This window comes from Rhagoletis pomonella, unplaced genomic scaffold, assembly GCF_013731165.1.
Source record: "Rhagoletis pomonella isolate Grant_MI unplaced genomic scaffold, Rhpom_1.0 Rhpom_scaffold_00012, whole genome shotgun sequence".
In the NCBI taxonomy this organism is placed as follows: domain Eukaryota; kingdom Metazoa; phylum Arthropoda; class Insecta; order Diptera; family Tephritidae; genus Rhagoletis; species Rhagoletis pomonella.
In genome coordinates this window covers 22,314,070-22,329,313 of record NW_023458566.1, presented here as the reverse complement: position 1 = coordinate 22,329,313, position 15,244 = coordinate 22,314,070, and the positions used below count along the sequence as shown (strand labels likewise).

Sequence of the window (15,244 nt, the reverse complement as noted above, 5' to 3'; positions counted from 1 at the left end):
GCACTTCATAGTTTTTGTATTCTAAATTGTTTGTCTTCAGACGAGTTTTCATCGTTTGGTTGTTTTGGATTTGCTAGATTAACGGTATTTCTGTATTTACTTCAGTTTAGAGGCGCGTGTGTTTGCAAGCGAATGCTGACAGCAACCATATGTATATACAAGAGACTGAGCAGACAAAACAAGCCGAGCGCCGCAACATGTTGATGATAGGGAAGTGTGCCAAATTGGTTGACTGATTGGCAGATAATAGCACTTTTTTTTTAAATAAAATTTAGCTCTATAATTAAAAAAAAAAACATAATAATTTTTTTGTTAATGGTTTGTTTTGTAGCCGGTTGAAGCTCAAGGCGTGCTGCAATCGCAAGTCACTTGATTTATTAATTTGTGAAGTGAAGGTCTTAATTCAGCTCTTGCAGGTGGCTCAACTCAATTTGGGACTGTTGATTTTCGAAAATGTGCCCTTCAAGCAACTTCGGAGGCAATAGGTACTATAGTGTGAATAGATGCATCGTTATACTCGTAGTGCAGAAGTTTTTCATACTTACAAAGTCTCGGTCAGAAAGAAAAGGCTTTGCACGTTAATTCATAACTTTCATGGCTAAGAAAACTCGGATTGTGTACTCCTTATATGATCCATGCGCTTAGCAAAAGCTTTCGGAAGTTTTATGTTTACAGTTGGCTCAAAAAATATCCGTGGCGAAGTGGAGTGATAGACTTTCAAATAGTAAAATCTTTAATTGTTTTACAAGCTGAGGTTCCTGGAATAGTCTTGGCAACAGAAGCAACGAGACATACCTTAAAATTTTTTCAGAACGGCATGCGACTGTAATGCCTGTGACTGTGAATATTACAGCCATTTTTGGCTCCTCCTATAAAAATCGTGAGAAATGACGATAGAGACTTAAAAACTATAGTGGGCTAATGAAATTTCGTAGTTTCTTCTTCTTGCCGTGACACTGGGTAGAGAATTTGCTAAAGTTGAGACTTATTCTTTCGAGTTCTCTGATCGTTTTTTTACTTTAAGTCTCGCCCTAGTTTGGCCATGAACGAGCTAAAATAGTTTGCATGTGGCACGAGGAATTAAGAACTAGCTACTAAATGAATAAGATATTTTGATGAGTTTCAAATCACTTCTCTGGTTGTTTGTTGTTCAATTTGTATCAAATGTTGCAGATCCATATTGAAAATACGGGAGAAAAAGGAAAGTGCACTGACGCGCCTGAAATTTGACAGAGCCAACGCACAAATTTGTAACTTCTTTTTCCAGTGCTGCCTATGTACTATAACTGGCTAAACGGGTGGAAAAATTTCCAATCCTGTAGGACCTGCATAAGTTTGCGTCCCTCCTCCTGCTTAATCGCAGTTCAATCGCAAAAAATTTTTACTTGCAGGATTTGTCTAAATTCACTACTGTTGTAAAAGGTGCTATGCAGGTATAATGAGATTGGACCAGGTATTTGATCAAGTAAATAACAAAAAAAATTGCGCAAAAATAAAAGGCGTTTTCGAAAAATATTCTTGGCGAAAAAATTTACTACTAAACCAATGCATCTGCCTTTGCTCAAATATTTGTATAGTCCATTTGGCGCTTTTCTCAACTTACCGCCCATCATCAGCATGTTGCAGCAACATGTTCGCTCAACTTTTGCTTCTCCATAGTAAGTACATATGTTGCCCGGCAACTCTGTGCAACTATTTCTTGTCATTGCTATTGCTATGCTATTGTTCAGGCTGCATTTTTTAATGCTACTACATTTTTCTAATCTTGTGTGTGTGTGTGTGTGTGTGTGTGTGTGGGTGAGTGTTTACAAGCAGTTCTTACCATATTTTTTCGCTATTATATCTATATTTCACGTAGTGCTTTTTATTGTTTCATATTTGTAACTTTATTCAACTATTTTATTATAATTAGTTTAGTTTAATCTAAATGTTGTAAGCAGCTTCTTTGCCATTTTTTCATTTTTTTATTTAACAATAATTTTATGCATATTTACTTAATAGTTTTTTTTTTGCGTATGTATGTATGTTGTATGCATTACCTAAATCGCTCATTGCATCAACTGCTTCTGTATAAATGTGTATGTATGTATGTGTAATTCTGAATGGTTGCATATTTTGTCTGCTCATATGCACTGGTTTTCTCTAGGGGTATTCACGATCCGGTGCATACTGTCTAGCATGGTGCATAGATAGCATAAATAGCATGATTGCTGATGCTGTTTCATGTATTCAAACAACAACAAAAATAAGTCATACATGCTTTTTATGCTATCTATGCACCGCGCTAGACAGTATGCACCGGATCGTGAATACCCTTTATATAAATTATATGCACGTATGTACTTTCACGTATATGTATGTATATGTATGTTTGCATAATTAGTTTTTTTTCTAATTTTAAGCAAACTCAATATTTGATCGAGTTCAGACCGAATTTGCCATTTTCTATTTACTTGTATCTTTGTTTTTAGTGTGGTTGTATTCATACTAATACCTCGCTGCCGCACAGCACAGCATGAGTATACATATTACATACGTATATGTAAGTATGTATTGTAAGATACACCCGGCCCGCCCACTTCGCCAGCCACCGCATTGCTCCTCCCGCCATGTTACTTTTGTTATCGGCTGATATTTTTTTTTGTGATTTTTTTGGTTGTGGTTCATTTTGTGTCTGCACTATTGATGTTTTTGTTAATACTTTACTCATTCTTCAATTTAAATTTGATACTAATTTTCGTAAATATTTTCAAATTTAATTAATATGCTTCTTTCGCTTCTGCCCTTTTAACGATTTGTCTGCTTTTTAACGGTGTTAGTTGTTGTTGCATTCGTCCATATGCTACTTTATTGCATTATTTTTAAAATTTTATTTAATTTAAATTTCTTTGTTGTATTATTATTTCTCCTGCTCCCATTTCGGCTTACTGGTTTAGTAAAATAATCAGCTAATAATTCTTCAATGCTTCTTTGTTTATATATAAAGTGTATCTGCATGTGTGTTTGTGTGTGTGTGTGTGTGTTGGTGTGAAGTAATGTAGTACAAGTTTCCAATCAGCTTCAGTTAGAATCTTGCTGCTTCCAATTATGTAGAGATGTATGTATGTATGTATGCGTCCGATATTCCAATCCTTTGCCCCTTCATGAATAACTGTGGATTTGCTTTTCGTAATTTTCATAAAATAAATTGCCTTGTTGGTTTCTTGGTTGGTTGGTTGGTTGGTTGGTTGCATCTTAAACTGGTGGTTGTGGTTTTTGGAGGTGATATACATATATATATATATATTAGTATATTGGGTGGTACTTCTTAACATTACACATCTTGGAATTTTGAGAGACGCGCACGCAAGTCCATATTTTCCTGCTTCAACTGTTCCACTTCTTGATGTAATGTCGAATTCTTTTTTTAAAGAAAGATATGAAAACAAAAGGATATTAAGTAAGGATATGCAAAGATATAAACTCACTTTACTCACTTCCTTTTCCAGGTATCGGGCACGCATCGCTATTTGATTCTCCTTTTGGCGGCGTGCGTCACGGGATCGCTTGGCGGCAATGTTATTCTTCCGGCGTCGTGCCCAATATTTGTCGTCCTTCAGCTCGTCGGGCACAAACTGTTTGCGTGATTTTTTTATCATCGGCTGTGGTTTGAGCTCTTCATCGGAGAATGCTCTGGTGCGCGGATCGAAGTCTCGCCCCGATGACGCAAAGGAGAAACCTGAAATGTCGAATACTTAAAAGTTAACAATGTTTCATAAACTGTTCGTGGCAAACTAAAATAAGTGGCAAAAAACATAACAAAGAAGACAGCAAGCACTAACCCTACAAACCAAAGTTCCCGAAATCTTAAGGAAATCGTTAGGAGTATCTGATTTCTGTAACGATTTTTTCCGAATTTTCAAAGAAAATTATATGAAGTGGTTGACACGAACTCGTAAAGAAATTTCTGTACGAAAAAAAAGAAAATTCTGGGAAAATTCTGAAAGATATTCTTCACATAGCAGCATTATTTTCGTTGCATCACAGATTTTCTTCCGAAATTTCGTAAAAGAATGGAAGTGTGCGTAATTTATTTAATTTTAGAAAATTCGGCAAAAAATCGAATTAATTCTGAATGAATTCTTTACAATTTCTTTACAATGCAGAATACTCGGAAAAAATGGTTTGCAGGGAAAATATGGGAGAGAGGTTAGAGTGAGTTTAAAACTTAGAAGTATAGTAAGACTTCAATCAGCAAAATGCATCTCAAAAAAGTGATTACATTTTCTGGGCGCTAGACCAGATATTACTCTGGTAACCCCACATGGAAAAAACAGCGAGGAAAGCTGTAAATTTTTGTATGAAGTGTAGGTCCATGACAAGAAAATGTTGAGGTTATTCCACACTAAAAGCTGAGAAGGATCTTTACTGCAAATTATGACACTTGATAACTTATGAAGCCATCGCCTGAACCGCGTTACTTAACAGAGTTACACAACGGAGCATCCTCAAGGCGCTCAACAAGAAATGTATGGGTAACGTGGAGAAGAAATCCGATTCATAGAATGGTGAAACTGCAGGCAAAACATTACTCTGTTAAAGAGCTCAAAAATTTTTATTTTCACAGAGTTGGGAGAATTTGTAACTATATACTACCATAAACATTTTTGTAAAAATTTAACTGAATGCTATGTACAGTAATTAGTAGGAAAATACGCATCGACAGGTACTAGCAAAAACTGAGCAACTCACTAACAAGGATTATATGTAATTGCATAATGCCTAACTTTGTTACTCACTTGACTCGGCCGGTGATGGTGGATTCAATGTTTCCGGACTTATACAATCCGATGGCGATGGGGAACGTTCACGTTTCGTCGTTATATGGCCGAGACCCAGTCCCAGTCCAGCTGCATGCCCCAGCGAATCTGATCGGTGGCCCAAACCACTTGAGTGTCCCAAATGGGTGCCAGGCAAGCCATCAGGTATATTATTCTCCGATAAAAATTCATCCAAATCTGCGTACTTTACGTTGCGAATCATTGATGCGAAGGCGAGAAATAGTAAAAATCGGTTGGTTTTGTTAGTGCCAATAAACGTAAAGAATTGAATATTTGCATATAAACAAAAAATAAAATAAGCAAAAACTTTCTTGAAATTATTCAAAATAGTTTTGTTTTTTACAAAATTTTCGTATTACACACATTTGACAATTAAACAAAAAAAAAAGCGCTTATGTAATTCTATTTTGAAACTGTGAATTTAAGGCGCCTTGTGTGAATTTAAGAGCATAAACAGAATTGAATCGCTCAGACGAATTCGTTGGAAGAAAGTTCGCTGCCGTCGCTCACAAAATCTCTCCAAAGCTCTCAGTGGGAAAGTAGCTTTGTTTCCCCATTTTCTAGCAGATAACTATCAGCAAGAATCAGAATGGCAAAATTTGGTGATTCATCTTTCGCTTTTGTATTTTTATAATTTTTGTTTGTCATTTTCCTTTTTGTTTTGTTTTACTAGGCGAAATATTGCAGCGAATATCATCCGCCGGCATCACTCCGACCGACGAAATTCGCACAGCGATTTGGTTCTCTTTATACTTTAAAGCAGTGTGTCTTCATAAAAAGGTGGTGCTTGAAACTTACGAATTGGTACAAATTTTAGAAATTGGTTGGTATAATTAATGAGAAGTGATGCTGAAATCTGTGGGCTGGTGTTCTGGTAGAAAAAATTTAGCGTGGTATTACAGCACCGACCGGAACACATTTGCATAACAAGTTTTGAGTCAATCACAAGTTTTTATAATTTGCTCAAACACCCAGTGTTGTATTTGCTTACTTGTGTTCAATAAAACTAAGGCGGTTTCTTCCTTATGGGTCTCAAGGCCCTTCCATGAAGGAACTTATGTTTAGAAATGACGCGATAATCTTCTTTAATCTTTTGTTGTTTTTGTTTGTCTAAGTTTCTCTCTCAATTTATAGAGTACGAATTTGTGATGTGACAAAAATAGAGTGGCCTGCCGTTTTACTCCGGCTAGCATTTTTTTATGGGAAGAATACTTTCAGAGTACAACTCCACAAAAAGCTTTTCAGGCGTTCCGCGCTTCTCTGACTTTCAGTTATACAATTCAACTATTGTTGAAAGCCTGAAAAGCGCGGAAAGCCTGAAAAGCTTGTTGTGGAGTTGTACTCCGGGGTATTCCCATTGCCTTCTAAAGATAAGCCGCCATTAGAAACCACTTTTTTGAGTATGCAGATTTGTAGCCCAATCAATTTATTTTTTAAAGTACAAGTTTCAAGAAGCTCGGAGTTACCGTTGATTTTTGGCAATTTTTTTCGATAATATTTTATATAGAAACAACAACATGAAAAAAATTCTCAAAAACCATTGCAATTTTTGACCAACTCCGAAATTGCATTTTTTACTAGAATTTAATGGGCTGCAAACCTGCATACTCAAAAGAATTCTAAAAAATCTGATTAAAAAGTTGAAAATTTGCTGAATTCTCGCGAGTTTTGCACAAAGTTCAGGAATTATATATCTATGTTCTTGTTGAAGAATGAACCGTATTTTTATGAAAAATTGTCGGAGAAATATTATAATAATTTGTTCCGGCTTGGAAATATATTTCGCTACTTCCTTTTATATTTAAATGTGATATTATTTATCTAGCAATCTAATTTTCCAGAAAAGTAATTTAACGTCACGAAAATGTTGCATTTTATACTGGTTTGTATCTAGTTGTTCCGATAAGCCAAATAATCCTAGATATATCATTTAAGTGTGCAATTTCAAGCACTGCCTAACACAAGTGAGTCGTAAAAGATAAAGTTAAAATCGAGTCGACATACATACATACATAAATACTTTAGAGCAAATACGCATGCACATAGTTGTACCAATTGACTTTGATTATGAATTACAAAGAACACTCTCGGTGCACAACATTTGAATGAATGTACTATGTATGCATGAATGTGTACCCATAAATTGCATTTCTCTATTAACAATTTGATAATTAAATGGAAAATTGCACATTGCACTACGAAAGCTTCAAAGCGCTGAAGTATGAAAAACTTTGTGAATTTGTGTAAAAACGATGACGAGCAACAGCAGGCAGTCAGAAAGTTACATATCTATATATGTACATATTACATATATAAATACAAGAGTTGGCGCAACGCTTCCCAGCCTGTTGCAACACCTGTACTGCCTGCGGCTAGCCATCCGTGGATTTTTGAAACTTATTATATACTTCCCAATTAATTGGCGTTCTTGTAAATTTGTCTTTATTCGTATTTTGTGTGTGTGTGTCTGTGCGAAAATTAGGAATTGAAATGTAACATATCAATGATCTTATGTATGTACATACATTAGGGCGGGTCGATTTGTAGGGGCCCAAAAAAATTAACAGAGGCACATCGCTATTATGATTATTCGGGTAAATTCCAGCATTTTTGCCCAAGAAACCATAGGTCTAAAATGAACTTCGAGCCAGCGATTTTTTCTATCTAGTTTTTTTTTTCAAGAAGTGGCTCACCTGCTGAAACAGCTGTATTGAAAACTACTCTAAATGTGTATCTGGGGGTTTTTGGGGTCGAGGAATCTATTTATGGCATTAATTCTTTCTTTTGAAGGCTGCCAGAGGGCGCTTTCGTACTTTTTTCTTGGATTTTAACGTCTTTTTCCCGAAAATCGACAACATTGTCGCGAAAATCCACGAAATTTTACTTTCTCATAAAGCAACTTCAGTTTTTAAATAGCCTTAAATGTTCAGCGTTGAAAATTTTTATTGTTTTTATATTTTTTTTTTTTTTTTTTTTTTTTTTATTGTGCATATTAAACACAGTATGAAAATGAAAAATCATCCTGTCACACATGTTATTTCTCATACAATATGTCAATAAACAGTATTACCAACATAATATTAAAAAAAAAATACGTTAGACGTGTTTAAAAATTTAAACACTAGAAAGTGTTTGTTTTTTTGTCATTTACATTTCATTTATTTTTAGTTTTTAAGTCGAGTTTTTTAATAAAAAAAATTATATTAAAATAAGGAAAAAAATTTATTTTTTAAAATTAAGAGAACAAAAAAATTTTTTGTCCTAACTTAAATAAAATCGATGTAAGTTGTGCATGAATATACCTCCCGTCACCCTAATTTTCAACGCTGAACATTTTAGGCTATTCAAAAAGTAAACTTGCATTACGAGAAAATCAAATTTCGTGGATTTTCTCAACAATGCAGTCGATTTACGGAAAAAAGGCGTTAAAATCCAAAAAAGTACGAAAGCGCCCTCTGGCGGCCGTCAAAAGAAATAATTAATGCCATAAATTGATTCGTCGACCCCTAAAACCCCCAGATACACATTTTGGCTAGTTTTCAATACAGCTGTTTCAACAGGTGAGCCACTTTTTGAAAAAAAAAACTACATAGAAAAAATCTCAGGCTCGGAATTCATTTTAGACCTCTGGTTTCTTGGGCAAAAATGCTTGAAATTACCCAAATATCTAAAATGCTTTTGATGCAAAAAATTTCACCCGCCCTAATGTACATACATACATATGTACGGGTACATAAAATGAAGAGCACGCTTCACTACGCAGCAGAAATGATACTAACTTGTGTTACCTTAAGATCGGCATCGTACGGCAGAGTTTTATCCCACAAATTCGGTCCGAGGAATGCGGTTTGGGCCTCCACATTCCAGAGATCACCCTCCTCTTTGTATTTGTCATCGCCGCATATAACTTCTTTGCTATTCGATGAGGATTTTCCTGCAATGCAAAATGGTAGAATAAATAGAAGTTAGAATGTTTGAAGACATGCTAAAAAAGATATTTTATTGCAATGAGAAATGCAAATACATGTGTGTTAAGTTTATGGACACAAATCGATGGTCCTCGACAATAACGACACAACTCAAAATTCACACAAAAAAATACAACCTTCACTACTGTTTAGCAACTCATGTCTCTAATAATTAATTGCCTTATCTTCACTACCTATAAAGGTAATTAGTAAGGATTACACATGGATTAGATTAGGCAACGGGTTTTTTTTTTTTAAATTTTGAGTTATGTCATTATTGCAGAGGACCATCGATATGTACATACATAAATTGATATTTATAGCTAAACAAATAAAATGTGAAAAATGTTTGTTAAGAGACATGCGTTCGTCAATTTCTTTGGCGACATCCACTTATGACTATTACCAAGTGCTATACAAGTATTTATAGCATTTATACATATATACACATATAAATATTTCTCCAAATGCGACTACCTTCTAAAGTACAATTCAACTCGCTATTTATTTTATTTCTATGCGCGCATTAGCTCGTTAGCGCCTACTATCTATGAACTGCCGGTCTGTTTGTCTGTCTGTAGTCTATCAGCTTTCCATTGACTTGAGATTTGATGACACTTGTCTGATATGGCTGCAGTTTAATTGGCAAGTGCTGAACAATAAAATAATCCAGCCATATAAATACTTAAAAATACCTTACGCATGTCGCTGAGTTGATTTAATTTCAGCAAGCACCCTCTTCGTAGTTTCGAGTCGTTTAAAGAGCTAATACCTCTATCGAAAGCTTGTCTAGAAAATTTGTTATCAACATTTGATTGGATGGACATGATATTGCAATTCAATATACACGCCGTGTTATAATTTTAGTTGAGCATTGGCTTCCATACAAAGTATGTTCGAAGATTTTTTATTTGGACGAAAATTAGCTACACTTTAAATAACAAAAAATGCCAGAAATCAACGGTGAAGATCTGATTATGGCAACTTAGAGGCTGTCTTCTATTTGGGCAACCGAAACTTAACGTAACTTAATGCCATGTCGAAGTCGGTTTCATTCTGATTTTCTAAGTTCTAAGTTACGTTAAGTTAAGTTAAGCTGCCATAATCAGGTTTTACGTCGTAGCTACCTCGAATTTAAACTTTTAATCTAATTAACTAGCTCGAAATTTTCACGAAAGTTTGTGGAATTTTTATATATATATGGCGCAAAGCTTCTAACTGGGATTTAAACGATTTTTGTTAAATAATAAACGACATATATTTTTGTAGAAAAATGTCTAACTAAAGTTAGTTAACAACTTTGTTTAAACTTGTAAACGTTTTAACATTTTGGTCACTTTTAACCCAATCTTATTTGAAGTGTTTTTATTTAACTAATCTTTACAAAATCGGGAAGGGATGTTCGAAAAGTGTTTCTCTTCTTGAAACAGAAACATTCCGTTTGTATATGTTCCAACCAAAGTCAAGTGTTTATAGTACAGGAAGAGATCAGTTCAGCCGCGACCAATAGCTTAGCATCAAATTCTGAAGAAAAATTGCCAAGACAAAAATTAAGCTCACCCCAATATCTGTAATGAACTAACTTCAAGAAACTTCACATTATAATTTATTTTTTCCATGTCGAAGTCAAATAATCGTAGTATTCTGAACTAAATAATAGGCGGCATACAGCGTGCGTCTGACTTGTAAGTCAATTTGGATGTATCTGTGAAAATAAATATGAGTTAGTTACACCGACACGACTTCTGGCATGACTCTGAATGATTCAACTGTGTGTAGTCGAAAGGGGGTCAACACGTATATAAATGACTCGCGAGTCAGACGAACTGTGTATGTCGCCTATAAGACTTATGATCAACGTGAAACTTCTATAAAGCTTATCATCCAGAGTCTTTTGGAGGACATTTAAAAACAGATTTCGTTTTAATGTAAAGCGACAATATTGTCAAAACTCATCTTTCTAGAAAAGGTAACACACAAACTTTGGTTGGGCTTGCGGAAAAAAAATTCTCGCCAGCCAAAGTATTTATCGTTGATAAATATTCATAGTGATTGAACTTTCCTCCGAACCAGCTTTAAAAAATATTTGTGTAGATGCGCTGGTGAGCACCAGAGCTTGTAAGAGAGGAAGAGAATGAATTTACTACGATTTAACAACTTAGGCAAAGTTATCCACTTACGTAGGTGCTGCTTGTTCTCGATAGACGTTCATACTTAAACTAATCTTTTGGAATATGCGAAAAAAATGTTGTAGTACTTTCTCTTGAATTTTTTCATAGGATCCTCTTAAAACATTTCTTGACCCCTTTCTGCTGCAGCTTGGCTCTATTTCGAAATATTAGTTAGTGAAACAAAATCTGTAGGCCGTACAAAAGCCTCATACGTTTCAATGCAAGTTATTTTCCACTAAAACAACATATACCCTTTACACCAACCGAGAGAATCCGCATGCCGGCAAAACATTCGCCTGAGCTTCGAATAAGTTCAAACGCAAATTCGCTACGGCGCCATCTAACGGCAAGTACATATTTCGTACTCGCACTTTACTAAAATGGAAAGGAATCAATGTTCTTCTTTTAAAAATTTGCCATACCGTCGAATAGAAAGTTAGTGTTGGATATTTTTGAAATGATAAATAACTCATTTTCAAAGCTAACTTGATTGCCTCGCTGATAAAAACTACAAACGAATTTTGCATAACAAATTCAAGTTCATGTCGTACTTTAGATTGAATAACCGACTGTTAATAAATGGCAAAATAGATCCAGGATTAGACCTTAGTTTTCCAATAAACAGTGTAAGAAAAAAATATATAAATTTTATTGCTTTATTATTGAGCTTTGTACCACGATCTACCACATCTCCTCATCAGACTTATTTCTCTAGACCTCGGCAGGAATCAAACCCGTATTATCGATGTGCAAAGCCAGCAACGCTAACTACTGAGCTGTCCATACCCCGAAAAATCATTTTGCTATGGATTTTTCCATTTTTCCTAAAAAAAAAATCGTAGTCAATAACACTTTTGAAATAACTAAATTTGTTTTGTAATTTTTTTTTCGTTTGCTTGCTCGTTTTAAGTATTTGCTATAAATTAAAAAGCAAATTTGAACGTTACCAACTAGACAAATCTGACTCTCGATTGAATCCATTTTCTACATCAAGAGATAAAATCTTTTCAAGACACACTTTCGTATTGAAGAAACTTTCGTATTGGACCACCACCTTTAGGTCCGTTTCGTAATGAAATGAACCACAGAATGCAACCTTAAAATCCTTGAAATAGGTAACAGTATCTAAATGGACTATTCAATTAAGCTCAATCCACCAATTTTGCTGACAGATCCTAAAAAAATTGTGATCTAAAAATCTTTAATATTAAAAAGTTAAGTTCTTTGATGATTCGTGCAAAAATTATGCTCAGAGCGAACTTAAATGATTCAGTAATCTATCCTCCTTTTTCTTCATTTCTACCAAATTTTCTTGTTATCATCACTTTCCAAAATAATAGCCCAATTTTTTCAACACAATCGCTCCGCCCAAAACAATTCCATAAACAATGATAAATGTAGGTTAATAATTCAATGATAATAGTAAGTGACCACTTTGACGGCAAAGCTAATGAATAAATCAAGCCATTAAAATCCGCCAACCACTTGGCACTGCTATATAAATACAAACAGACAAACCCAAAACAGAAATCGAGCAAAAAAACAAACAACATGCTGGCAACGTAGAAAAGTGCAAGTATTGCAAACATGAACTGCATGCAGAAATAAACAATAGGGCTATTCGCGATCCGGTGCAAATGGCCTAGCATCATTGCATTGCAAATTTGTATTGCAAATTATTTGCAATACACAAACAAAATACACGCATTTGCATTTGTCATGGCTTGGCAAATTTGCAATACCGAAAATCGATAGCATAAAAATGCTATGCATTGCATTCATAAACAAAACCAAAGCTGATGCACAAAAATTGTTTTGCAAAAGCTTTACCACTACAGTTTAATAAAGGTCGCTCACAATCCATGGCATATTTCTGCAATTGCATAAATTTGTCAGCTCTTATGCACCAAATCGCGAATAGCCCTAATGAAAGACAAATAAAGATTCGCAAGCACACACACACATGCAACCGCACTGCTTTCAGCTGCAGCCACGGAGTTAGTGCGCATGCGCAGCCCACTCAACTAACGCGAAACCCACAAATAGCCACCACATTGCATTCGAGTCCAAAAGTCAGGCAGCAAAAATCATTTCCGTATTCAAAAGTTACATCGTAAAGCACGACAACAACAACAATAAAGAACAACAACATGCAGTTTTCGTTTGCGAAGAGTGGGCTCGCTGTTGGTTGGTCGCTTGGTTGGTTGACTGTTGTTGGTGGCGTTGGTAATAACAATCATTTGACTGTGTGAATGCGTAAAAGCAGCAGAAAGCGCCAGCCGACAGCCCATAGCTACCAAAACAAGGAAAACCAGAAAGCAGGCAAGCGAAAATGATAAATTGAGAAAATGAGAAAAGGCGTGAATGTGAAAAACAATAGGGAAAAAGGCACAATAGGCCATTGTAAAATTTGACTTTGGCTGACTTTTAGTCAAAGAAAACGAAGAACAAAAAAAAAATTAAAAAAAAAACAGTGCCAAATCGTAGCAAAAACGAGCGCACGAAATCAAATCGAAAACGAAAGTGAAACTTTGGCGTTTTTTCGTTTTGTCCATCTCTCAATCGGGATTTGTGTCATTGCGTGAGTGTGTGTGAGCGCTTTTGTTTACTTTGCGCGCCGACTTGTGCAGACATTAGTATTGTTTTTTTTTTTGTAATTTTCATTATTTTTTTGCATTGCGTTTTCGTGCGCTCAAGCTTTTTACCTCAGCGCACTCAACAGTAGGAATGAAACGATACCATTCAGTTGTCGATACTTTTACTGGGAAGTAGTATCGATTTTAGGTATCGATACCTGAAAATATCGGACCTAAAGTATCGATACCTACTCATACGATAGTTTCAAAAGTGGCTTCTTATTGCTTCATCTGGTAGTATTCCACATACAATTGGAAGTGTGAAGAGTACAGAAACAAAATGATAAGGACGAAATTTTATGAAAAGAAATTCTTAAAAACATTTAAAATATGAAAGATTTTCTAGCATCTAGATACCGTGAGCTAGAATAATTTTTCTATTTGACATCTACTTTTCTCCAGACTAGATGCGAAGATGGCGTTTAAATTTTCTATAATGTTTAAGTTTTTTCTAAGATTTCTTTAATCATCTCTTTGTACACTACTCTTTTTCTTATTCGTTAATTTTCTTCAATAACAGAGCTAGACTCCGCCTATCTTTAGTATTTTCCGCTAGTCTTTTCAGCGTGTGCATTGCATTTCCTTGCATTTCCAGGCTCAAGGTCTTCACATGCTAACGCGCGTTAAACCCGAAGAGTTACCCAGTGAGCTTAACATCGCGTTGAAACGCCAGTTCATTCACTCTTGCACTCGAACAGTTCGGCCGTGTATAGGTCGCATTACATCGACTTTGTGAAGCAATTGAAGCGTGCATTCTTTGCAATATATCGACTTCGTCGCATTATCTCGGTTTTCGCTGACAATTAAGCTGCGATTAAGAACAAGGCGCTTCATATTCAGACAGAAACAGTGGATGAAAAATTGCGGAAGCACAATTTTCCTTAGTACTGGGTTTCTATACGAGTATTTGTTTGCGATACTACTCAGTACTTGGTTCAAAAGTATCGAAACCAAAATTACTGGGTATCGATCGAAAGGTATCGTTTCATCCCTACTCAACTAAAGGTTTTCAGAAAGCCGGCGCATGCGTGACTGTCAGCACTCGCGCGCATTTCAATTGGAGTGAGTGAATTTTCGAAGTGCCTGCAATGAGCTGGTAAGCTTTTGTCGTTGGTTTGGCGGCTGCGCTTCACTCTAAAGCTTCTTTCGCTCTTCAACTTTTATTGGCTTTCTTGCGCTGCAAATTTCTTTTCTCCAATTTGGTTTTTCTTTTGCTAGCAGGATTTCTTTGCTTTTGCTTGTGTGTTTCCTCGCAAGCATAGCGCCGCTGCCACGCTAATAAAAGCGAAGTTAGCAATACAAGTTTCGTGAATGAGTTATCTGAGTTAGACTATCTGGATGTCGAATTAAGACTCTTGGACACCAGCACTTCCATCCTCCGTTTTTTTTTTTTTTTTTTTTTTGCTTAGCTTATATCTCTATACGTTCATACAAATCTTAAGCTGCTTGCCGCGCAACTCTTAGGTATTGTTTTTTTTTATTATCTTTTTGTTACTACTTATGTCTTTTCTGCAGGCCACTCCAAAGCTTTTTTAATGCAGCTTCAGTTTCAGCTTCGAATGCGCCATTTCGCCAGCTTAAAATTTCCGCTTTCTTATTCACTCTCACTTTCATTTGACTACAATTCGCTTTGGTCTTCGTTTTTTTTT

General features: G+C 35.5%; 1 protein-coding gene across 2 annotated transcripts in view; it reads right to left on the bottom strand.

The window, feature by feature from the left end:
* Window positions 1-2,665: 2,665 nt before the first annotated feature.
* Window positions 2,666-15,244, bottom strand: part of LOC118748104 (uncharacterized protein DDB_G0283357-like) — an 82,357-nt gene continuing 69,778 nt past the window's right edge. The window contains exons 3-6 of one of the 2 annotated variants that reach the window (XM_036482410.1): window positions 8,600-8,754; window positions 4,779-5,004; window positions 3,477-3,718; window positions 2,666-3,400 (exon numbers count right to left, since the gene is read on the bottom strand). In XM_036482410.1, the coding sequence (XP_036338303.1) occupies window positions 3,314-3,400; window positions 3,477-3,718; window positions 4,779-5,004; window positions 8,600-8,754 (710 nt within the window). In that variant the 3' untranslated portion in view covers window positions 2,666-3,313. Of the gene's footprint in view, window positions 3,401-3,476; window positions 3,734-4,778; window positions 5,005-8,599; window positions 8,755-15,244 lie in introns of both variants that reach the window. The other variant, XM_036482409.1, reaches the window with a different exon arrangement.